This window comes from Phodopus roborovskii, unplaced genomic scaffold, assembly GCF_943737965.1.
Source record: "Phodopus roborovskii unplaced genomic scaffold, PHOROB, whole genome shotgun sequence".
NCBI lineage: Eukaryota > Metazoa > Chordata > Mammalia > Rodentia > Cricetidae > Phodopus > Phodopus roborovskii.
Genome location: NW_026126627.1, coordinates 108332 through 131446, shown reverse-complemented (window position 1 = coordinate 131446; position 23115 = coordinate 108332). Strand labels below are relative to the sequence as shown.

Sequence of the window (23115 nt, the reverse complement as noted above, 5' to 3'; positions counted from 1 at the left end):
AGGGGGCAATATGTTTCTTGTTTGTTTTGTTTTGAAAGAGGAAACAAAGTTGTGTATGTCGGGAGGTGAAAGATCTGGGAGGAATTGGGAGAGAGGAAATCATGATCAAACATAAAATGTTTTCAATAACAGAGCTCCTTCCACCCCAAACAATCAAACCTTTCAGCAGCTGGGCCACCACCAGAGTTTTGACACTGTATGTCTGGAATGGAGCCTAGACATGCCTTTATTTATTTTTAATTACATTTTTAATAGTATATATTTAAGCTTGCAATGCGTTTTAATACACATAATTAAAGATAGAAATGTAAGTGGTGGTGCCCACCTTTAATCCTAGTTACTTGAAAGGCAGAGGCAGGTGGGTCTTTGAGTTCGAGGCCAGCATGGTCTATAGTGTGAGTTCCAGGACAGCCAGGGCTATTTCTATTAGACAGAGAAATACTGTCTCAGTTGAAAAAAGAAAAGAAAAGAAATTGATAAGGCAAATTGCAGCGAAAGGGCACAGTTTGTGTAGTCAATTCTCCAGAAGTTCTTAGGCATTCACACTGGGGGTGTGAATGAGGATCCCCAGTTACCCTGGGTACTAATAGAGTAGAACCTCTGTTTTAGACATTGCAGACAGTAGTGCAGTTGAAGTGTATGAAGTTAAAACAGAAGGTGGGGATATGCCCTCTCGGTCACTAATAAAATAACAGGTAGGCAGGAGAAAGTGTTTTGTGGTAATGCTCTAAAAAGCTACTAGAAAAGCCTCCGATTGTCTTCTTACAGAGAAATGGTAACTATTTGAAGAGAGACAGGCTTTCCCCATTTTCCCAGATTGGACCATTCACATATGCTATGCATGCGTCAACATAGCCCACAGTACTCTGTAAATATGTAGAGTTTTCATATGTCCCTTTTCTTTGGAGACAGGGTCTCACTTTGTACCTTTGACAGGCCTGAGGCACTGAGTAAACCACATTGGCTTTGAACTCACAGAGATCTGCCTGCTTCTGCTTCCTAAGTCCTGGAATTAAAGGTGTGCATCCCCTAGTATATACCTGACTTTTAAGTCTTGTATGTATTTGGTGTGTGTGTGCTCATGCGCATGCACATGCGTGTGCATATGCTATGTGTGCTCTACATCACACATGGAAATTAAAGGTCAGTGTTGGGGATGTCAATTACCTCTTACTGTGTAAGTTCTAGGAATCAAACTCAGTTGTCATACATATCAGCAAGTGCACTTACTCATAGTACCATTTCACTAACCCTTATTTTATTAGAGACAGGGTCTTGCTGTGTAACCCAGGCCGACCTTAAACACTTGATCTTCCTGCCTCAGTCTCCTGGGTACTGTAGGGTATGAGCCACTACACCTTTCTTTTCTTCTTCTTCTTCTTCTTCTTCTTCTTCTTCTTTTCTTCTTCTTCTTCTTTTCTTCTTCTTCTTCTTCTTTTTTTTAAGACAGAGTTTCTCTGTATAGCCCTGATTGTCCTGGAACTCCCTCTGTAGACCAAGCTGACCTCAAACTGAGATCTGCCTGCCTCTACCTCCCAAGTGCTGGGATTAAAGGTGTGTTGCCACCACCTCCCAGCTGCCACACCTTTCTTATATGTTAACTTAAAAAGAAATGGTTATGCTTTTTTATAATAAGATTTAAAAACAATTTAAGAAACTTTTGGTGGTTTTTCATGAGATATTCAACATTTTTACAAAGGTATTTTCTCAATCCCATCAAAATAAGAAAATTTGCCCTGCAAAGAAAAGGCCATTTTGGAGCTTGCTGATGGCCTCCACCCCAGCCCTGAAAACAGTGCTGGAGGCTGGCAGAGAACATCTGGGCAACACCTGTGAGCCCGAAGGAGGAGGGATGGTAGACTGTCAAAATTCCCTCACCTCTGAATTCTTGAAGCCGCTAATGCTGACTTGCATGACTCAGTGTATCTCCTGTGGTGCTGGTACTTTCTCCCTGTCTTCTTCCTCAAGTCCCAGATACAAACCCACCAATACATTCCCTTCCATTAATATCTACATATAAATCAAGAACCTGCCTTTTTGCTTCAACCCTTGACAGGATACGTGTAACCTGAGTCAGTCCTTCTGTGAGGAAATTCCTTCTAGGTGCATTAAATATACAAAGCAGTTGTGTCCCTTGGAGCAGCAACAGTTAAATTCTTATGTGTTCATTATTTTTTATTGTGTAGAAAGGACACATGCATGTGAAACTCAGGACTCATGGGACTTGGTTCTCTCCTACTACCCTATGGATCCTGGAGACCAAACTTAGGTTGCCAGGCTTGATGGCAATCACCTTTACCACTGAGCCATGTCAGCCTGATTTTTTTTTTAAATTGAGCTATACATTTTTCCCCACTTCCCTTTTTTCTTCTCTGTCCCTCCAAGTTATCAATTTACTCAGGAGATCTTGTCTTTTTCCCCTTCCTAGGCAGATCTGTGTATGTCTCTTAGGGTCCTTTTTGTTAATTGATTTTTAAAACTGTGTTTATGTGTGTGGTATATGTATGTGTGCATGTGGAAGCCAGAGGTTGGCATCAGGCCTTTTATCTCTGTCCACCTTATATTTTTAGGACAAAGTCTCTTGCTTAAACCTGGAAGCTTACTGAGCTGGCCAGAGAGCTCTAAGAGTCCTCTAGTCTCCACTTCCCTAGTACTGTGATTAGAGGTGTATGCCATGACACTGTGACAAAACAGCTTTTTGTGTTAGGATCCAAGGGTATCCAAGCTCAGGTCCTCATGCTTGTACAAGAGAATGATTGCCCCAGCCCCAAGTGTGTTAGTTTTTGTAAACTAATTGCTCTGTAGTTACATGGAACAACTTAAAAAAAAAAAAAAAAGAAAAGAAAAGAGAAAAAGAAAAGAAAAAAGCACAGTAGCTCATGCTCATAATTCTAACACTTTAGAAATTGAGGCAGGAGGATTGTATGAGCTAAAGGCCAGCCTCAGCTACAGAATGAGTCCCAAGCTAGGGGTGATGGCACACCCCTTTAATCCCAACACTCAGGAGGCAGAGGCAGGTGGATCTCTGAATTGAATTCAAAGCCTGGTCCACAGACTGAGTTCCAGGACAGTCAGGGCTACACAGAGAAATCCTGTCTCAAAAAAAAAAAAAAAAAAAAAAAAAAAAAAAATCCAGGTAATACTAAGAGCTTTGACCTTTGACCCTTGATCTTGTTGGTAGTAAGAGAGTTTCCCTTTCATGTACTCCCCCTACCCCACCACCAAGTCCCTCTACAAGCATTTCTCAAACATTCTGTGGATGTTTTCAGTGTTAGGAACTCGAGGAGAGGATGTGGATCAACTCATCAACTGTATTCAAAGCAAACTGCCAGTTCTGACCTGTACACTACAGCTTCGAGAAGAGTTCAGGCAGGAGGTAGAGGGGGCAGCAAGCCTCCTCTATGTTGATGACCCCAACTGGCCTGGAATCGGAGTTGTCAGGTAATTTGGCTTGCTACATGAAAGACTACTTTCACAAAGACAAGTGGGTCCTGATGGTTACATATTCAGGTGGAATTAGAGTATATTTGCTAAGAACTCACTGAGATGTTCTGTAGTGTTTACAAAGACCTAATGGAGACTGATAGTTTGGCCCACCATTGGGCTCAGTGAGTCAGGGGTCACTGTGTGCCATCTACTTGTGCTAATTCACAAGTGCCCAGGGCAGACACATAGTGGACAGTTGGTTACTCTATGGGAGGGATATACAGAGCTTTTCAGAATAAGCCTGGTTCCCAGGGAGAGAGCTGTCCTGGCCTCACAGTCTTCTGGGTCATCTTCCTTTCCTCTCATTTTTCCTTCTTCCTTGTAAATAAAAGACTGCCAGACTCATATTTTCCTGGACCACAAACTGAGGCTTATAACATTATGGAAAGATGACTCTACATCTATGCCCATCTCTGGGAGTTTATACTGCACCCACAGCCCTGACTGAATAGATGCTCAATCTCAATCTTAGATGTGTTACTGTGCTCTTGATGTTTTAGGTATGAGCACGCTAATGATGATAACAGCAGTTTGAAATCTGATCCAGAGGGAGAGAAAATACACACTGGACTTCTGAAAAAGTTAAATGAATTGGAATCTGACCTCATATTTAAAATGGGTAAGAACTATTCTAAGTCACTGAACTTTAAGAAGACCATGTTGAACAGGCTTAAGGAAGATGCTTTTCATTGTCACAGAGGGGAGGAGCTCAAAGTAAGGTCTTACTCCCTCTGCAGCTGTTCAGCCTTCCTTTCCTTTTTTTAGAGGCATCCTCCTCTTCCTGGGGAGGAGGCCCATTGGATACAGTCTCAGTCAGGACAGACTGGTCTGGGTCTCTCACTCTCCTGAGGACTTGGGAGCCAGCCTAGCCCTGTTTCCTCCCCCAGGTCCTGAGTACAAAAGCATGAAGAGCTGCATTTACATTGGCATGGCAAGTGATGATGTGGATGTTTCTGAACTAGTGGAGACCATTGCAGTCACAGCCCGGGAAATTGAGGAAAACTCAAGGGTCTGTAAGATGAATCTGTGTTCCATGCCTTTTCTTAGTTTTGGGATATGACACTGGGGAATACTGTTCACTTCATTCTTTCCCAAATATTGCTTTCCTGAGAGCTAGGTCTTATGCCAGGCCAGGGGGCCTGGACACAGTTGCTGCCCCCAGTGACTTCGCCAGGAAGTACAGGGGAAGAGCCATATACAACCAAGCAATGTAGCAAATGCTGTGGCTTAGGCAGCTGAGCTTTTGGGGACTTGCTCACATCTTCAGTACACTGAGGTGAGACTTCCTAAAAGGAGCTGGGTCCTAAGGACAAACAACACAGGCCTTCCTGATAAGGGCCATGCCACCAGAGAACAGACTACTCTGTTGATCAGGTAGCATGGAAGACCAGGCTACAGGGCTAGAGGTCAGACTCCAGCCCACCCTTGCCCGAGAGCAGACAGAGATGCATGTGCCACAGTTCCCTTTGGGGTAGGAAGGGGATGAAGAGGTTTGAAAAGGGGAGAGGACCTGGCTGTGTTCCCTGTTGCTAGACTTTGGGTTTTTCCCAGGCTTGGCTATAACTTATTTCTTTCAACATTTAGCAGTGCTTGCTTGTCATTGATAAAACATTCAGAATGTAAATGATTATTTCCCTTTGGCAAATGAGGCCAGGCAACAGGTTATATGTGCTTGGGCTTGCATGAACTTTCATCATCTTCTGTTTAATTTTCTATTTAACTTTTGCTCAAGTATTTCAGTGCAGAATTACATCTATAGACATATTTGTGGGAAAATGTCACCATGCTGTTGATTGTGTAAGTAGTTCTAGGCCCTGGGCAAGAGGCTTATACAAACAGTATCTTCCTTGGTTTTGTAGCTTCTAGAGAACATGACAGAAGTAGTTCGGAAGGGAATTCAGGAGGCCCAGGTTCAACTACAGAAGGCAAATGAGGAACGACTTCTGGAAGAGGTAGGGTCACTGTTGGAGTTTCCCAGGCTGGCATCCTGGCAGAACAGGCCCAGCAGGTTATCCTGAACAGGGTTATGTTTTGCAGGGAGTGTTGCGGCAGATCCCTGTAGTAGGGTCCGTGCTGAATTGGTTTTCTCCAGTCCAAGCTTCACAAAAGGGAAGAAGTTTTAACTTAACAGCAGGTAGGACTTCCAACTGGCTTATGCCTGGATCTGTTATTTCAAAGTTTTGACCAAATGCCTTTACCTCCTAGTACCCTTCAAGCTTTTATACCTCCCTGTATTCTCTGCCTGGAATCTGAAATGAGGCAGTCTGCCCCTACTGCCCCCTAGTCCCTGCTGAAACATCGAGAAAGCAAGCAGCCACTCTACAGCATGCACAGTGCTCTTCCTTGGAACAAGGGCATGCCTGTCCAGCTGGCCCACATCTGGGGACAGTTCACCATGGATAATGGCATAAGGACTATTGTTTCCTGCAGACCTCCTGAGCATTCTGTTCAGGACAGGGCTCCTTCTGAAAGGGAACCTAAAGACTGTAGCACACAGTGTTTATTTTAAACCAGTGACTGGCAGTGTTGTCAGTTTGCTGGGAAATACTAACGGCTGTGACTCCTTTCCTGTCCTATCAAAGAAATACTCCCAAAACTTGAGTTCCTTTCTTTGTTCCTTCTATAGACAGTACTAGCTAGATTCTCATGATAGCCAAGGATATCATTAGAGTTTCCTGGGATGGTGGCAGAAAGATAGAATCCTAGCATTTAGGAAGATGAAGCTGGAGGATCAGGGTTTTATAAAACTTTGTTTCAAATTTTATCCCTCAGACCTCAGCCTTTAACGGTAGCATCTGCTTGAAGCTAAATCACATTTTGCAGCTGGGTGTGGGTCCCGGCACACTGCACATATTGATGGAGGAGCTGAGGAGCTTAGGGAGAGATGTGAGCAGCTGCAGGATGGGTTTGCTCCAGTTCACTCAGTTGGAAGTTAAGTGGCTGATAGGGCTGGTTAAGACACAAAGGCAATTGAGGGCAAGAGACATTTCAGGGATAGATGTGCGGGGAGCTCCTGCCATTCCTTTCTTTTTTTCATTTTTGGATAGGCTCTCTGGAGTCCACAGAATACACTTATGTCCACAAAGTACAAGGAACGGGAGTAACACCGCCTCCCACACCCTCCGGCACTCGAAGCAGACAGAGACTTCCAGGTGAGTTATACCTCTCCACAGTTCCCCTTCATTAATAGAGTAAGAAATCCAGTTTTATTCCACTTAGGAAACAGACACATACAGGCTCTTGAGGTTTCCTATTTGTTGTTCCTTATGTTCCTTTCTTTAATCCAAAATTCCGTTTCCTTCACTGAAACAGCCATTCAGGCACCTGAAATTTAGCTCCAAAGAAATGCTTCCATGGCACCATTGCTTTAACTGAGCTATTCACTGCCATTAGTGTTACCACAGAAGCACTGACCTGGGGAGCATTTTAGCATCACACACTTTAGTTCCCACCTCACCTCTAAGATATAAGCCAGAATTCCAGCATTCCTGCCAAATCAGTGACCATGTAGGACCACAGTGCCTTTGTTACAGGATTTCCCCACCAGTCTCAGCGTAGTTCATCTTGTCTCTCTAGGCCAGAAGCCGTTTAAAAGGTCCCTAAGAGGCTCAGATGCTATGAGTGAGACCAGCTCAGTCAGCCACATTGAAGACCTCGAAAAGGTGGAACAGCTGTCTAGTGGGCTAGAACACAGCAACCTAGAGGCCCACAGCCCTGAGCAGGCCCCCAGGGCTCCTGCCCCCACAGCCAGACAGACTGAAGCCCTGCAGAAGGCCCAGCATCTGGAAGATGACCACCCACAGGTAGAGGAGTTGGAGTGCCTAAGATAAAGCTCAGCAATACTGGGCTTGAGCCTGTATTGACTCTTGTTTCAGGGAAGATGAAGTTTTATTGAAAATGTGAACTATGCCACATGCTAATATGATAGAATTTCTGTCATTTGTGCTAAACTGGGAGTTTTGCACAGATATATGCTGGAAAACCAGGTTTTCTGAGGGTGGGGGGGTTGGCAATTATTTTATGTGTAAGTAGAACAACCAATAATTGACTATTTTGGCCTGCCCAACCTAAGCATACCCTTTCTTCCTGCACCATAAACACTTTGTACTGAAAGAACGTGTGGATTTCAAGTACCTTCTACTTGAAGCAGTTATCTCTCTTCTCTCTGAACTAAGTGTGATTAGGTTGCACACAATGCTTCTCCGAGTTCTTCTCCGTGCTTCTGTCTTACCAGGTCTGTAGTGCTGTCAAGTTGTGGTAGATGCCTGCCTTACTGGTTGGCATCAGAAATTGGGTTTCAGTAGGACCTGAGTTAGAGTATCAGAATCCTCTGTTGCCATCCACTGCTGCTTTTCCTGAAGCCTAAGTAAGGACTGTGTACACAGGAGCTGTGGCACATTTTCTCCTTTATACATTCTTTGTAACAAATTTAAGTACTCATTGGTTAATAGTAACTATCTCTTCCTGATCATATTTAAGTATATTTTTAAACACTGGTAATGCTTTTAAGTTGGCGCCCAGTGTGCCCTGTACTTGGGTCTATTTAGGACAGAAAGCCCTCAGGAGGCCACCATGAAGAGCATAATATTGTCTCCTGTGCCGCACAGTAAAGGCTGAAGCCAGCAAGCCTTGGATCTGCTTTTCATGATGTGGCTGCAGCTTCACTTCCACTCACCCTGGGCCCAGCTCAAGACCAGAGAAGTTGCCTCTTGTAGGCTAACAAGTCAGAGCTAGCTGCCTAATTCTCATCCATTTCTTTTCCCCAGGTACTGCATCCCTGCAGTAGCCTAAGATGCCCCACCCCGTGCCTTTTTATCCCTAAAAGTCAAAGCAATGGAAGATGCTAAGATGGTGGGTCTGTGGACTGTAGTGTTGGAAGCCTTAGTTATACCACATTAAGCCTATAATTATACTGATTTGTTGTGATTTTTTTGACAGTTGCCACTTGTCAAAATGCAATCTTTCCAATTTTTGGGTGCGAATGATTAAATACAGTCTTCCCTGTTTATTTGATGGCAATGAAGTATAGTAGGTGGCATGGGAAGGGGGTAAGTTATCACCTTTAACAGATTGATTTTTAAATGTTTTTATACATTTGGAATTGCTACCTGGTTTTGCTGAAATAGAATTTTACTTGAGACACTATCTGATGTTGGCTTAAATAAAGGCTCTTGAAATTGCTACCCGTGAACTCAGTGTAAATCTTACTTTTCATCAGATAACATAAAAGTTCTTAAAAAAAATTTAACTTCCATAACCCTATTTGGCCATTTTAGTAGCATCATATGTAAAAAAAATATCTCTGGCTTTATGGGGTTGAGATTGAAATTGCCCTGCTAGGAGCTTGTTTGAGTCACACTGAAGGTAATAAGCTCAACTGTTTCTTTCTGAACCTTTTACCTTGCCTAGAACAGAGAATTTTTGATGGGAAGTTTCTTTTACAAGACAGGGTTTCTCTGTGTAGAGGCACTTGCTGTCCTGGAACTTGCTCTGTGAACCAGGCTGGTCTTGAAGTGAAAGATCCTGCCTCTGCTTCCTGAGTGCTAGGATTAAAGGCATGTACCACTATGGCCGGCTGATAAGTTTCTAAGAGTAATTTTTGAATAGGGAGTTTTCCTGTCTCTGAAGTCGCTGCCTACTCACCAGTAAATCCAGTGGTTTCTCCTCCATCCCTCAAGACTGGTAAAAAGTCTATTTTATAGTGAAGCAAAAAAAATCATCTCAACAAATACCTTTGCCAAAATAAGACTTTATTTTGAAAGACAGTAAGCAAGGAAGAAGTAAAACTGTGCAGATGTATATTCTAAACCACCAATGGCCTCTATCAGGCTAAAAAGTTGTGTTCTTTGCTAACTTTGATGTTAGCTCCCTGAAGAGATCTTTTCCCATAAACCATCTTCATTTTTTTTGTAGAGGAGAGCTTTATTTCCAGGAAATAGTATATTTGCTGGAGATGGGAATTTTTTTAAAAACATCAAGGTCGATCTAATATGTTCAACAAAGTGGGGAGGCTCGGCCAGAGGAGAAGTAGAAAGGTTCTGAAAAAGACAAGACAGTGGGCATGAGAGAGCCAGGCTATATGCCTCCCTTCCTTGGATGACAATGTCAGAGTAGTTTTGGTTGGACTACATACATGTTTATCAGGCTAGTCTCAGAGCTTCTGTACATCTTTTGAGTTACACACATTCCTTTGCTTACTGCTTCACCTGTATAAACATCTGCCAGGACATTACTAATCCCCCACTACCATAAAAGTTAGTCTACCAATGGCAATAGAACATCCATCACACCCACTGAAGGAGAAGCAGCTATTAGTTGGTCTAAACCTTTTTTTTTCTTACAGATGGGGAAACCAGGGTCCAGAGATTTAAGATTTAGCCAACCTGTAAATTCTCACCTCTAGTATTTGCTTGTCATCTTGCTGCAACCAGAAATCCACATGTGGAAATGGCGTCCAGGAATACGGGCCTATTCGAAGTTGTTCTGTCTTTGCATCATAAATGCTAATCATCTAAAAGAACCATTTCCATGACAGGCTGTAAGGACACTGCCCTGCCACTGCTGTAGTCTAGTTTCAAGACTATCCCCTTAGCTGATAAACTTTGAATGTTGACCTCCCATAATAACAAAGCTGCCACCACCGAATGCCTTCCCTGTGTTTGGTCCTGTGTATTGCTGTGTTTAGTTAGTTAGTTAGCCTACAAGAAGACAGCATGCTGACCTTCTAAGGGGAAGGTCACACATCCACTGCATCAGCACTCCCTCGAAGACAGGCAGGTCAGACTAAAGCCTGTATTCCTCATGGCAGTACAAATACCTTATCTCCTCATTCCTCATTCCAAGCAGCTAGTCATCATGTAACATAAACAGCTCACAATGCTTGATGTCCAGGTATGACAGCTCACACCTGCCATCCAACACTCAGAAGACTGACGCAGAAAGGTCACTTGGGGTTCCAAGACATCCTGGTCTTATCTCACAAAAAACATGAAAGAAAGGTTTGGATTTTTTTTTTTTCTTTTTGTTTATTTTGAGACAGGGTCTGGCTGTGGTACACCTGGCTGGCTTTAAAAGCTGAGAGATCTGCCTACCTTAAAAGTGTAGAGCACCATGCCTAGTTTTGTTTTTGAGAGGGTCTCATGTAGCCCAGGCTAGCCATGAACTCAATACATAGCCAAGAATGTCTGGACTCCATCTTTCTGCCGTACCTCCCAGTGTGGGGTCACAGGGATGTGTGCACCACCTAGCTGGCTCTGTAGAAGTGGATTTTGCAACAGATCCATCCCTTGCATTCCCAAATTATGCTAGCAGTAATTTTCAGCTTTGAGAGGGGGTACTCAGTCTGAAATGTATTCTTAAATAAAAGAAACCTAAAGTAAGTTCCAGGCCAACCTGGGCTGCAATGTGACCCTCTGTCTCAAGAGAGAAAAGAAAAACACTAACTACAAAGCTGGTTATGGTAGTTGATGGAGGTTGATGTAGGAGGCTTGCCACAAGTTCCAAGACACCCTACGCTATATACGTAGCAAGACCATGTCAAACACAAAGTTTTTTAAAAGATAAAATCAGGACTCCTAAAAATGGCGAAAGACTGGCAAAACAGACCTCTTCACTGCAGACATCATCTTAATGAAATGTTAGTGTTGTACAAACAAGCTGATTTCTGGGCTTGCCATGGTGTGGGGTGCTGGCACACATGTGAGACCAGGTGTCCATTCCCCATGCCTTCCGTTGCTTTTGTGACCCGACACCAGGTCTTCCACTAAAGCTGAAGCTACAGACTCAGCAGTCTCCCTAGCACCAGGCCTGGAAGCATGCCCAGCACACCCAGCTTCTTATGTTGGTACTGGGGATCGTACTTACACAGCAAGCACTACTGAGCCGTCTCCCCAGGTCCTGTTTGGTTCAGGCTGGCCTGGGGATCCACCTGTCTCCTGAGTGCTTGACTGAAAAGTATGTGCCACCATACCAGGCTCACAGTGGGCATTTTACATTCTACCTGTTTCTCAAATGGGATGCCTCCTCCATCTTTCAGGCAGAGAACTAGTTAGTATCTGGCACTTAGAACCTAAACTCACTCTTCCTCTAACCCATGAGGAAGTGGGCTGGGTTCCGGTAAGGAGGTAGCCACAAATTTCATCCATTCTAAAAACCCAAGGCTCTTGGGGTTCCCTCTTTACCCATCCCATAACAATGAGCTCTCACTCACCGGGCCTCCTGCTAAAGCTCTGGCAGCACGAAGCTGCTCCTCTGGACCACGATCTTGAAAGGAAGCTCTGTAAATCTCTGCAGTTTTAATGTTGACAGCTGGAAGGGACGGGGAGTGACTCTAAATTGGCAAAGATCCAAAATAGACTTCACATTTCTACCACCACACATATGAACCAGAAACAAAAGAACGGAATTGGAAAAAAAGAATGAGGTGATGACAGCCTCTGTAGCAACCCGGGAGGAAGAATAGCCCCAGAGGTACTCTGTATCCTCAAGGCATGCGGTTTCAATGCTTTCCTGGGACCACAAATGCTGGTGTAAGGCTGGTGGACTTACAGCTTATTTCTAGAGCTATGCAGAGTGACAGAAAATAGAAAGTAGGACATGCCTGTGTCCTCAACCACCCAGCTAGCTAAACATCATAGACACACCAAAAGTCTGCAATTTGCTAGCCTCAAGACTGGAGAGAGGAACACCTGGGCCTCCTTTAGTTTGACAGTTCCGCACTTGGGTTTGTGGGATCTTCATTTGGAATTAAAACCAAATGTTATCCCTATAGAATACAGAGATCCAAATACCTCATACCTTCCCCATGAGCACTGGCTACAGAAATACATGCAGACACTAAGCTGCAGAAGTAGGTGTGGTGTGGGCATAACCTATGCTGTACACTGGCTGCTTCTCTCCATTCATTACGGTTAGGGCATTAACAACCTCACAGCTAAGGGGTAGTCAAGTCAGGCCCCTTGCCCAGGATTTCATAGCAAATATATAGGAACAAGGCTCCAAACCCACCAACAGTAGTACAGATGGCATGACTGCCCGCTTTAACCCACATGGAAACCACCACGTAGCCCTCCCTCTAATACAAACACTACTTACCGATGCCATAAATGATTGGAAAGTGGTTTTCATTTTCTTCCCGGTCATTTAATTCTAAGAAATGAAAGTAGAAACACTAAACAGTTCTAAAAACTCAAAACAGAGCCACAGGTGGGCCGCTAGTAGGTCCTGCCTTGGCAGCTTTGCCACACTAGGGCAGCTCCCCAGCACGCTCCCCTCCCAAGAGCACAGAGGGGCCTCTGACAGCCTAGGAAGCAGGCAGCTGGGCCTTCGCAGGGCAGCATGAACATCATTAGCTGGGTAGGACCTGGTGTTGAGAAGGCTACCTCGTGAAAAGGAGTAGTGGGAACCAGTCATCCAGAGAGGACAGTCTCTTTGGAGTGTCTCCTACAGTTCCTATCCTGATGGTAGCTGTTGTAAGGGGATAGATAGAACCTTCCTGAACCCTTACACCCCTGTCTGGATGAAAGCAGCAGAACTCACCCGTCACACATAATGTCACTAAGTGAATGTCATCATCTTGTTTGTCAAATTCACCTACAATTAGAATTTCAAAATTGATGTCAAAAAAAAAAAAAAAAAAAAAGGACCCAAGAATTAGTAATGGGTATGTGAATATGATGACAATACATTACACATATATGCATGGAAATGTCCTGTTAGGGGCTGGGGTTGTAGCTCAGCTGTTACTGTAATTGCCTGACATGCTCTAGCACACTTGAGGCTATGGATTCAACCCCTAGCACTACAGAAACAGCCATGGTGGCACATTCAAGTTCAAGGCCAGTCTGTGCTACTTGAGATCCTGTCTCAAAAAAAAAAAAAAAAAAAAAAAAAAAAAAAAGAGGAAGGTAGGGGGTAGAAGTGAGGCCAACAAGAAGACTCAATCTGTAGAGGCATTTGTAACTGTTCAATCCCCGAGACTCACATGGAAGGAGAGAAAACCCACTCCACAAGTTGTCCTAACTAATATACTTAAGCTTAATGATACACATGTGCCCTAAGTGCTGGCATGCACTTAAATGAAAAAAGAAAATGAAATCTATTCTTATGTAGATTAATTAATATAGGCTGGTATGAAAAGCCTTGTGGGGGCTGGAGAGATGACTCACTGGTTAAAGGCACTTACTCTGCTCTTGCAGAGGAGGACCTGGGTTCAGATCCCAGCACCCACATCAGGTGGAGTCCTAAGAGGAGACCAACTCTTCTCAAGTCTGTTAGATCAAAAAGAGTATTTTTGTCCGTATATCGATGTTTTGCCTACATTGTAGTGTACCATATGAATGGTAGATCCCCCAGAACTAGGAGTTACAGACAGTTGTGAGCAACCATGTAGGTGCTGGGAATTGAACCTGGATCCTCTGGAAGAACAGCCAGTGCTTTTTACCACTGAACCATCTCTCCAGCTACCAGAGCAAAAATTTTGTGAATGTTTTTGGACAAGGGAACAGAAGAGAGTAGATTCTGAATGCCCATCATCCCACTGTAGGTTAGCCTATATTTTCCAGGCATGGCTAAGATCATAACAGAGACAAAGGTGCCCCAGTTACACCATATAATCTTATGCCCCAGTTGCTTTTGTTAGATAGAGGTTTTCCCCACGCAATCAATAATTCTTAGTAAGGTTTGTTTGAGACAGGGTCTCATACTATGTAGACAAGGCTGCCCTGAACACAGATCCATCTGCCTTAGCCTTCCAGAGTGCTGAGATTAAAGGTGTGTGCCACCACACCGAACTTCCACAAGTGGTTTTCTTATGTGTTTTTTGTTGGCCTCACTGTGTAGCTCAGGCTGGTTAGGAACAATCAACTCTCTGCCTCAGTCTCCTCTTAAGTGTTGAGCTGCAAGCATAGACCTCCAGACCTGGCTCATTAGGTAATGGCTTCTAGAAGCGGTGTAACTCTTCTCAGGTCATGGAGTATTTGATGTCAGAGTTTCTGGATTGTTAATTTGGGTCAGAATCGCTGTGTGAGGCTGAGGTTTTTTTTTTTTTTTTTTTTTTTTTTTTTTCATTTTCTCACTTGTGTGCGTGTATTGCCATGAAATGAAAAGCACATGAGGAGAGCAGAGAACAATGTATACAAGTCACATTTCTACATTTCTCCTTCCATCATGTGGGTCCCAAGTCCAAACTCTGATCAGGCTTGGTGGGAAATGCCTTTACCCAGTGAGCAATCTTGTCAGCCTCTCTGTGCAACCTTAGATGACTTTCTTAGAATGGATTCCAAGAAAGGGAATTACTGAGTCCAAGGATATAAACTTCTAGAAGGCTTAAGCCACAGTGCCACTTTCCTTGCTGGCAGGCTGCTCTGGTGTAGGTATGACATTAGCATATACCTATTTCACAATTAATATATACCATGTCTGTCTCTTCTGACTTATGAGAAAAGGCTAACAGTGCTTATGTTCATTTTGTGAAGATAGCTCAGAGTATGCACTTGCCAAGAATTCAATCAACTGCTGCTCTAAAAAGCATCTTTGACACATTTGTAATTACCACTCAGCCGAGGCAGAACGGTCATGAGCCCATAGCCAGCCTGGGCTTCAACAGCATGGACCTGTCAAAATGGGAGGCAGATCATGCCCTCATGCCATCAGCACCTGGGATTAGCTGCATGGTACACTCTGTGTAAATCCACATAATTCCATCCACAAGGCAGTGCCTTCAACCCCACACTTGGTTTTGGTTTGAGACAGATTTTCATTGTGTGTACCAAGCTGGTCTCAGACTCATGATCCTCCTGCCTCTGCCTTATCAGGCTGCTGGAGAGCTTTTTTATTTCTTATTTATTTTTATTTTTAAAGACAAGAGTTTCTCTGTGTAGCCCTGGCTGTCTTTGAACTCACTCTGTAGACCAGGCTGTTCTTGAAATCAGAGATCTGTCTGCCTCTGCCTCCCTAGTGCTGGGATTAAAGGTGTGCACCATCCTTTAAACCAAACAAAACTAGGTATGATAATGGAAGGGGGTGGCAAACTTACTAAGAAGCTGATGAGTAAGTTTCTGTGACAGCTGCCTGTCATCACTGAAGCCTCCCACAAGGTGCACTTCCAGCCTGCCAAGAGAGGTATAGTGATCAGAGTCAGACAAGATAGGGCTGTGTGCTGCTTTCATGGATACCTGGTTCCTGGCTCCCACAAACTCCCACAACATGCTTCTGGGTCTTTCCCACAACATATGGTTAAAAAAACCTGTGGGCATAATGGGTACGTGTGAGGCTGCCAAGGCCAGCAACAAGGACCTCATCCAGGGTCCTCAGTGCAGTGTCACCTGGCCATCTCAGCTTCTCCACTGAAAAGGATCTGGGCTCTGACCAGTAATTGAGAGCCTGGGGTGCTCTCATCCCATCACACCTAGGAATCACAGTGTGGTATTTTCTACTAAACAAACAAGACAGGGCTGTATTAGTCTGGGAAGTTTCACATGCTGGAGCCCGTCCCTAAGACAGTCCTAATGCATAGGCACACAGCAGGGCTGTAACAAGTTCAAAAACCCAAACTAACTTTGCTTCAGCCCCATGTTTCCCCTGCTTGTCTTCTTCAGCCCCAAAACCCATGGGAGAAGGTGGTGTACTTCACACTTTGTTCTGTACAGCCTGTGCTGGGTGAGGTGTCTGATGAGGTCTGGATGGCCTCTCCAGAAATATTAAACAACAGGAAGGGCTGTGACCACTCTGGCTTTGCCACCACTATACCAGATTGGCCCTGATTTACAAAGTAACTAAATAGTTGCCTGCAAGCAGACTAGGAATAGCTAAAACTTGTGTTCTGAAAACCTGTGTGACTAGTCTGGGCCAAGGCAAAAAGAAAAGGCAGTTTTACAATCACACAAGTCAAAGCCTGGGAAGCCAACCAACCCTTGACACAGACCCAGCCTTGAGATTTAAATTTTAAAAAAGGGCTCAGTGCTAACCTACACTCTTAGCATATGCAAAACCCAGAGTTCGATTCCTAGTATACACACTTGCACATACACACACAGTTTTAATTCGGTTTATTTTTTGAGACAAGGTTGGCCTGGAATTCACTATGTATACCAGTCTGGCCTCAAACTAAGAGATCCTTCTGACTTTGCCTCCACCTCTCCATACTAGAATTAAAGACGTGTACATACATACCTTACCCCACTTTTAAAAACTTACCTATTGCACAAATAAAGCTGACCAGTAGTGTCCCTGAGATGCTAAGCACCTGTATATGACTTGTGCTAGTTCCTTCAAAGGCTACCAAGCAAATACGAGCCAAAGTGTAATAACAACAGAGCAAGTGGGCCAGTTATGTGAACAGGTGGCAGCCAGGCCTCAGCCGCAGGCCAGAACTTAACTAGCTGTGTGGCTCTGGTACACAACCATGTGTCACCGGGTAAGGATAATGCTAAGACATAGCCAGTCTGGGCTGGTTTGTACCCTATACCCATGCTCAAACTCTTGGCCTGCTCAAGTATGGCATGGCTCTGCCAACCCTGCCTCCTCCTTCAGTCCTTCCTACATATCTACTGACCACCTGCTTCAGAGTGTGAGCAATGTGCCCACTCTGGACCCTAAAACAAGTGGGTGCTCACACATAGCGAGGCCCTGTCCAATGAAGAGTCAGTGCATCCAAGTGCAGACATCACCCATGCTCAAGGTGTACAAATACGGCATCCCCAGTGTCCACAGAGCAGCAGCGTGGCACTTACCTTCCACACTGAGTGTGATCAGAAAAGGATTTTATGGCACTTATTATCAAGGGGACTTCAGCTTTGGTGTCAGTTCCATCACAATGTGTGAGGCAGGTTGCCCCATTACCTGGAGAACAAGGGTCAAATGGTTAGTCCGTATATTCCAAGGAGTGAACTATGTAGACCATCTCATCCTTAAACACTGTAAGAAAACGGAAAGGGTCGTGCTGCCCAACCAACCCATCTGACCAGTGCACCAGGGAGATAGATAACATGCAGACAAGAAAGACATGGCTTCAAATTCTACAAAATCAGTGGTCCCACATGCTTGGGATAATTTAACAGTTTCCTTCATCTCTCGTCATCATACCTGTATGCCTCAGGACCACAATGTGACAAGTAGTGGCATCATCAGAACCCAGAATGGAGATGGAACCTGTTTAAAGAAAGAAATAGCATAAAACAGCCAGTAGGCTTTGGGATAAGGCCCAAGACACTGCTTCCTAACCTACCATCCTTTGGGGTGGTCACTGCAAGCTCTCTTTGCTGAACATACAGAAGGCCCTGGGGTCCCACTTGTTGAACAGACTGACCTCTGAGAAGTCTGGCTCTTTCCTGTTTAATTGAAACAGAATAAAATAGTTGTGTGAATTAGTGAGACTTGAACTAGAGAGGTGGAAAGAGCCAATGTGTACTCAGAAGTGGGAAGCAGGCTGGCATGTCTGAACTGTGCTGTCCTGGCTACTGAAGGCTGATGGAGAAAGACAGCAGGGACAGTCCCTCTCACTAGGAAGGAGGAATTACATGTGACACAAGATCCCAGTGCCCAGGAGAGATGCCCAATCCTGTATCATAGTTTAAGGGTCTGAGGCTTGACATTATTTTGAGACAAAGTATTTCAGGCTGTCCTTAAACTCTCTACTCCCCTATTTCATGAGTGCTGGGATTAGAGGTGTGCATCACTAAGTATAAGAAAAGCAGGAGAGCGGTTCATGCTTATAATCCCAACACTGGAGGCACAAGCTAGAGGAAGGCTGTCTCAAAGTCAAAGCTGGCAGGGCATGGAAGGAAACACCTGTAGTGCTGACACACTGACAATCCCAGCACTCAGGAGGCTGAGGGCAGCCTTGGCACACAGACTTGGGGGGGGGGGGCTGATACACTACTAAAATGGATTCTACTTTCTTTCCAACTTGCACCAAATTCCCTAGTAAGCAAGCATAATTGTGTCAATGTACATACACCTGCTTCACTCTTACATCAGCTTCTTACCATTTCTCATGCCTGGTGCTAATGTAAGTTTGTGTGTAATTACTTAATAAAATCCAAGAAACCTGATAAACTTAGTGATCAACCTAACTAATTAAGCACTATCTAATAATGAATTCCTACTGTCTGGATGCTAGGAGATAATTACAACAGAACATGCACCTCAATTTAAGACCTGAACTAGGAGATTCTGGAATCAGAATTCAATCTCCAGCAAGATAGGGGTGGGGCACAGGAAAGAAAGAGATATACATCAACCTGTTGTAAACCACATAAGTCAGGCTGCTGAGGCAACATGGTTTGTTGTATAACCTGGAGTAAATCAACTATACATCCAATTTATTGTTCATCACACTCCAGCCAGACACTTGCTCCCTTTTTATAGTTCCTTTACTTACCTCCTTTGGGGAGGAATTAAGGCAGATTTTTACCATGTTCACAACTGGTCCACCACCAGTGAGCAAAGTGGAGTGTGAGAACAAGTTACCATTTCAAGACTAACACAAGAAACAAAAGCAAAGGGAACCCGAAATACCACGGCACAGGGCAGCTGCTTGCCTGCCTCTTCTCCCACGTGGTAAAAGCTGTTCCTGAATGCATGCAGCCTCACGTCATCACTTTTGTGTACATGAGAGAAACGGAACAGATGCACATGTCATGTAGTACACGAGTGTGAGGTGTGCATGACTGAGAAATGTGCATGTGAGAGAGGTGTACATATGTGTCATATGCCCTCCTTTTAACTTTATCTTGGTTTTTATTTTTTTTATGTGTATACATGTCTGTGGTGCCACATACATGGCATGTATGTGGAAGCCAGAAGGCAACCCTGAGGAGTTAGTTTTCTCCGCCACCATGTATGTTCCAGAGCCTGAAGTTGGGTCATCTGGCTTGGCTGCAAGCCCCTTTACCTTATGTCCTACCTGGACAGCACTGCCTTAATGTTTTGAGGCAAGGTCTCTCACTGAACCTGAAGCTCATTATGCTGGCTAGATTGTCTGCCACCTAGCACCGGGGAGCCACAGTGCTCCACCCTGTCAGCACTGGGATTACATAAACCCCTAAGGTCTTTTTATGTGGGTCTTGGGATCTGTGCCTGGGTCCCTGTGCTTCCCTAGCAGGCATGCCATCCACTGAGCCAAGCTCCCATGACATACTTCCTAAAATAATAGTGGCCCATGACATACTTCCTAAAATAATAGTGGCCCATGACATACTTCCTAAAATAATAGTGGCCCAGTTGTGGCAATGTCTCATATTTCTCGGTAATTCATGTGTTCTCAGTCCCTTAACTTCCTTTCCCAAGACATACTGAATGGCACTGCTTTTTTTACTGGAGGTCAGCAAACTATTCTCTCAGAATGACTAGATAATAAGCCCAAGGGTCTGCCACTATGTAAACAGCCAGAGTTGGACATGGATATGGCTGCATTCCAATAAAATGTGATGGGAGACATGCAAGTTTGAATTCATGTAATTTACTGTTACAAAGTGTCATTATTTCTTTTACTTTTTCTAACCACATAAAGACAGGGGCTAGGGGTATCTCAGAATCAGGCCCTTGTCTAGCATGGGTGAGGCCCAGGGCTCTGTTCTCACAGCCCTCAATCTAGAAAATAAGAGCAAAGGTACTCATCTCGTTGGCCAGCCACAGTGTGGGAACAGTTCCACTGTGGCTGGCCAGAAAGTATTAAACCCACACATGCTAGTGAGTAAAGGAGGGGAAGGAGGTTAACAGCAACAGTATGGGAGTTCCCTAGTAGCATCTATGATGGCAGGTATTTCACAATTTTTAGCCAGCATGGTGGCACATGCCTGTGGTCCCAGCCTGGAAGGCTGTGAAGATCATGAATTGGTGATTAGCCTGAGCTACAGTGAGACCTTCTTTCAAAATTGAAAGGGTGGGGGGTAGATTGGGGGAGAGTATCAGTTAGTGTTCTGGAGTCTTCCACTTCAAATGTTCAGACTGTGCAGACTGTGGTTGCCCAAGAAGTGAAACTGCAAAAAGGATGAGGTAGGAGCAGGGTACTTAATCAGGCTTATTACTTGCTGGTACTATGCACTAACAAAACACATGAGATTTACACAGGATGCTAGGCATGGTGGCACATGCCTTTAATCCCAGCCCTGGGGAGGCAGCTCTGTGTTCAAGGCCAGCCTGATCTGCAGAGGGAGTTCCATAACAGCCAGGCCTACACAAAGAAAACCTCGAACCCCCCCTCCCCACCACCAAAAGAAAGACAGACACACAGGAAATAAGCCAGGCAGGATAGTTTACACCTACAATCCTAGCACTTACAAGGATAAGGCATTAGTGTATGGAAAGCCAGCCTGGGTTATACAGTAAAACTATCAAAAATAAAACTGAGACAGCCAGGTAATGGTTGCACACACTTTATTTAATCCCAGCATGTGTTAAGCAGAAACAGGTGGATCTCTGTGAGTTCAAGGCCAGCCTGGTCTACAAAGTTGAATTCTAGGACAGCCAGGGCTACATGGAGAAACCCTGTCTTGAAAACCCAAGGAAAAAAATATATACTATGCTGTCATTCAAGAAGTGTATCATGATGAGCACACTGGATAATACTTCTAATGCAGTATGGCTGAAGCCTTGGGCATTTAAGGTCAGCACTGGACCCAGATCAAGTTCAAGGCCAGCCTGCCTGCCTACTTATATCTGTCTCAAAAAAATGGTGGTGGGGGGGCATAGACAAGGTGCTATTGTAGCCAGGGTTCCCACACGTGCCTGTAGCCCCAGCTCTGAGGAGGGTGAAGACAAGAGATGTACTGACAGCATCTTCAGGAAAGAGACCCTGCCTCAAAGGAATTGCACTGAGTGGAGATGCCACCTTCTGGCCTCCCTGTGCACACACATGCAACCACACATATGTGCACATACATTCACATAAACAAAAAAATCAGTGTGGTGTGTACACCTTTAACCCCAGCATTTGGGAGGCAGAGGAGAACTATGAGAGCTGGAGGCAGGCCTACACTGAGTTCCAGGCCAGCCAGGGCTACACACAGTGAGACCCTGTCTCAAATCGTTTTAAACAGTGGATTTACCTAGGGAGGAAGAGAGGAGATGAGGAGGAGAGAGAGAACGCGCACGCGCGCGCACGCACACGCGCGCGCGCACACACACACACACACACACACACACACACACACACACGGCAAGAAGACAGGGAGGCAGAGGCAAGTGGAGTTCTGAGTTTGTGGGCAGCCTGGTCTCATATCAAGTTCCAAGACATGAGAAGAACGGCTGTGACCAACCAAGGACACGATTTTCTATTTCCCTCTACAGAGCACACACCATCCTAAAGGAAGGGAACAGCTTTCCCTCACCACTGGGGATGCAATCCGCTTCTCTGGCCCTCTCAGTCCTCACTGGTGGCCACTCTGCTCTCCACAGGGCTTCCCTGACACCCCTTTCCAGCTCTGAAAGGCACCTCTCCACTCTGCAGCCCTTTTGTGCTGTGTCTGCCTAAAAAGACCAAAATCCTCGCTTCCAGAGGCATCGCTCCACATCCTTCATCTCCATCTTCTTATCCTGTATTGGCCACTAAAACCAGAAGTTTTCAGACAGACATAGGAAAGAGTCCCTTAAATCCTTGAGGTGGGTGAAACTTCTTTGTCATCAATACTCATGTACTGCTCCTGGCAGTGCCACAGTAAGGAAAAGTGAGACTCAAGTTAATAGTCTTCTTGCTCCATAGTTCTCCGAGGTCATTCTGCCCATTCATTTACCCAACAAATGTTTTCTAAGCACTGCACGTCTGCTCCAGGGGAAAACAGAGCAAGTAAGTAGACAGGACCACAAAACCCACAGCTGCTCAGAGGAAACTTCTAGACTGCCTTCCGTAACCCGAGGCTCTTGGGCTTCACCTCTCAGAGTGAAAGTAGACATCTTTCAAGGCAATAACTGGGTCTTTAAATGATCGTTTGATTAGGAATCGGGTCTCCTCCTAGACTGCACTATGTGAGATCCATGGATGGGCCGATACCAAACTAGCATGTGGGATATTTGGCCACCTCTGGCCTTCACTATGAGCCCTCTTCCAGAAATCCCCGCAAGGAAAGAAGTCAAAAAGCCCATCCATCCGTCAGGGTGCAGTCTTCCGGGACCCAGCAACTTCCAACCCTTCTGACTAAAAATAACCAGGCGCCCCGTGCCGCGGAGGGCCGGAAAGTGTTCGCAGAGGACTGGAGCCCCCACCCGGAAACTGTCCGCAGCCGGGCTGTTGTAATACGGGGAGGTGCTCGAGCGCCCTTACATTACGAGCCCGCCAAGTGTAGGTGGGGGCTCCCTGTGTCCCCGCGCTGCGTGCTGTGCGACCTTCGGAAAGTCACCTAACCTCTCTGGGCCCCGTCTCAGCCGATCCCCAGTGAAACCACGTCGGTGGCCGGGCTGCGGAGATCCCACCCGCCCCGCAGGTCCTGGGCCCGCTCACCTCCAGAGAAGGGTGCTCTCGGACGAGCTCTGCAGCGGACCGCGGCAACCGTACACGCCGACCACCCACCAGCAGCGGCATCGCCAGACCAGGATAGGCGCCCTCCGCGCCCTCCTCACCGTGCCCTGCCCTGCCCTGCCCCAGCCCGCCCCGCCCATCTTGGAGGGCACGCCCCCACCCACCGCGGAGACTGC

The 23115-nt window shown here is 45.3% G+C and overlaps 2 protein-coding genes across 10 annotated transcripts in view; one reads left to right on the top strand and one right to left on the bottom strand.

Moving 5' to 3' along the window:
• The window catches only part of Pdxdc1 (pyridoxal dependent decarboxylase domain containing 1), a 63564-nt gene extending 53429 nt beyond the window's left edge, over window positions 1-10135 (top strand). For 4 of the 8 annotated variants that reach the window (XM_051206723.1, XM_051206722.1, XM_051206728.1 and 1 more), the window contains 8 exons: window positions 3270-3441; window positions 3987-4105; window positions 4374-4495; window positions 5346-5438; window positions 5524-5620; window positions 6534-6638; window positions 7045-7289; window positions 9830-10135. In XM_051206723.1, the coding sequence (XP_051062680.1) occupies window positions 3270-3441; window positions 3987-4105; window positions 4374-4495; window positions 5346-5438; window positions 5524-5620; window positions 6534-6638; window positions 7045-7289; window positions 9830-9889 (1013 nt within the window). In that variant the 3' untranslated portion in view covers window positions 9890-10135. Of the gene's footprint in view, window positions 1-3269; window positions 3442-3986; window positions 4106-4373; window positions 4496-5345; window positions 5439-5523; window positions 5621-6533; window positions 6639-7044; window positions 8668-9829 lie in introns of those variants that run through there. The other 4 variants (XM_051206725.1, XM_051206724.1, XR_007835911.1 and 1 more) reach the window with 3 other exon arrangements.
• Window positions 9220-23010, bottom strand: Ntan1 (N-terminal asparagine amidase). Of its 2 annotated transcripts, XM_051206730.1 has the most exons (10): window positions 22922-23010; window positions 17711-17813; window positions 17569-17634; window positions 17217-17325; window positions 15521-15594; window positions 13024-13077; window positions 12580-12633; window positions 11696-11793; window positions 9884-9997; window positions 9220-9524 (listed from the first exon to the last, which is right to left on the bottom strand). In XM_051206730.1, the coding sequence occupies exons 1-10, from the start codon at window positions 23000-23002 to the stop codon at window positions 9348-9350; spliced, it is 930 nt and encodes a 309-aa protein (XP_051062687.1). In that variant the 5' UTR covers window positions 23003-23010; the 3' UTR covers window positions 9220-9347. The 2 variants fall into 2 exon arrangements, with proteins under 2 accessions (XP_051062687.1, XP_051062688.1); XM_051206731.1 differs by lacking the exon at window positions 9884-9997.
• Window positions 23011-23115: the final 105 nt, after the last annotated feature.

Coding starts and splice junctions, on each gene's coding strand:
- Ntan1 (XM_051206730.1), bottom strand. CDS start 23,002: ATGCCGCTGCTGGTGGGTGGTCGGCGTGTACGGTTGCCGCGGTCCGCT. Junction 13,078..15,520: donor ACTTACTCATCAGCTTCTTA/GTAAGTTTGCCA, acceptor TTCTAATTGTAG/GTGAATTTGACAAACAAGAT. Junction 9,998..11,695: donor GAGCTTTAGCAGGAGGCCCG/GTGAGTGAGAGC, acceptor TGGTTCTTTTAG/ATGATTAGCATTTATGATGC.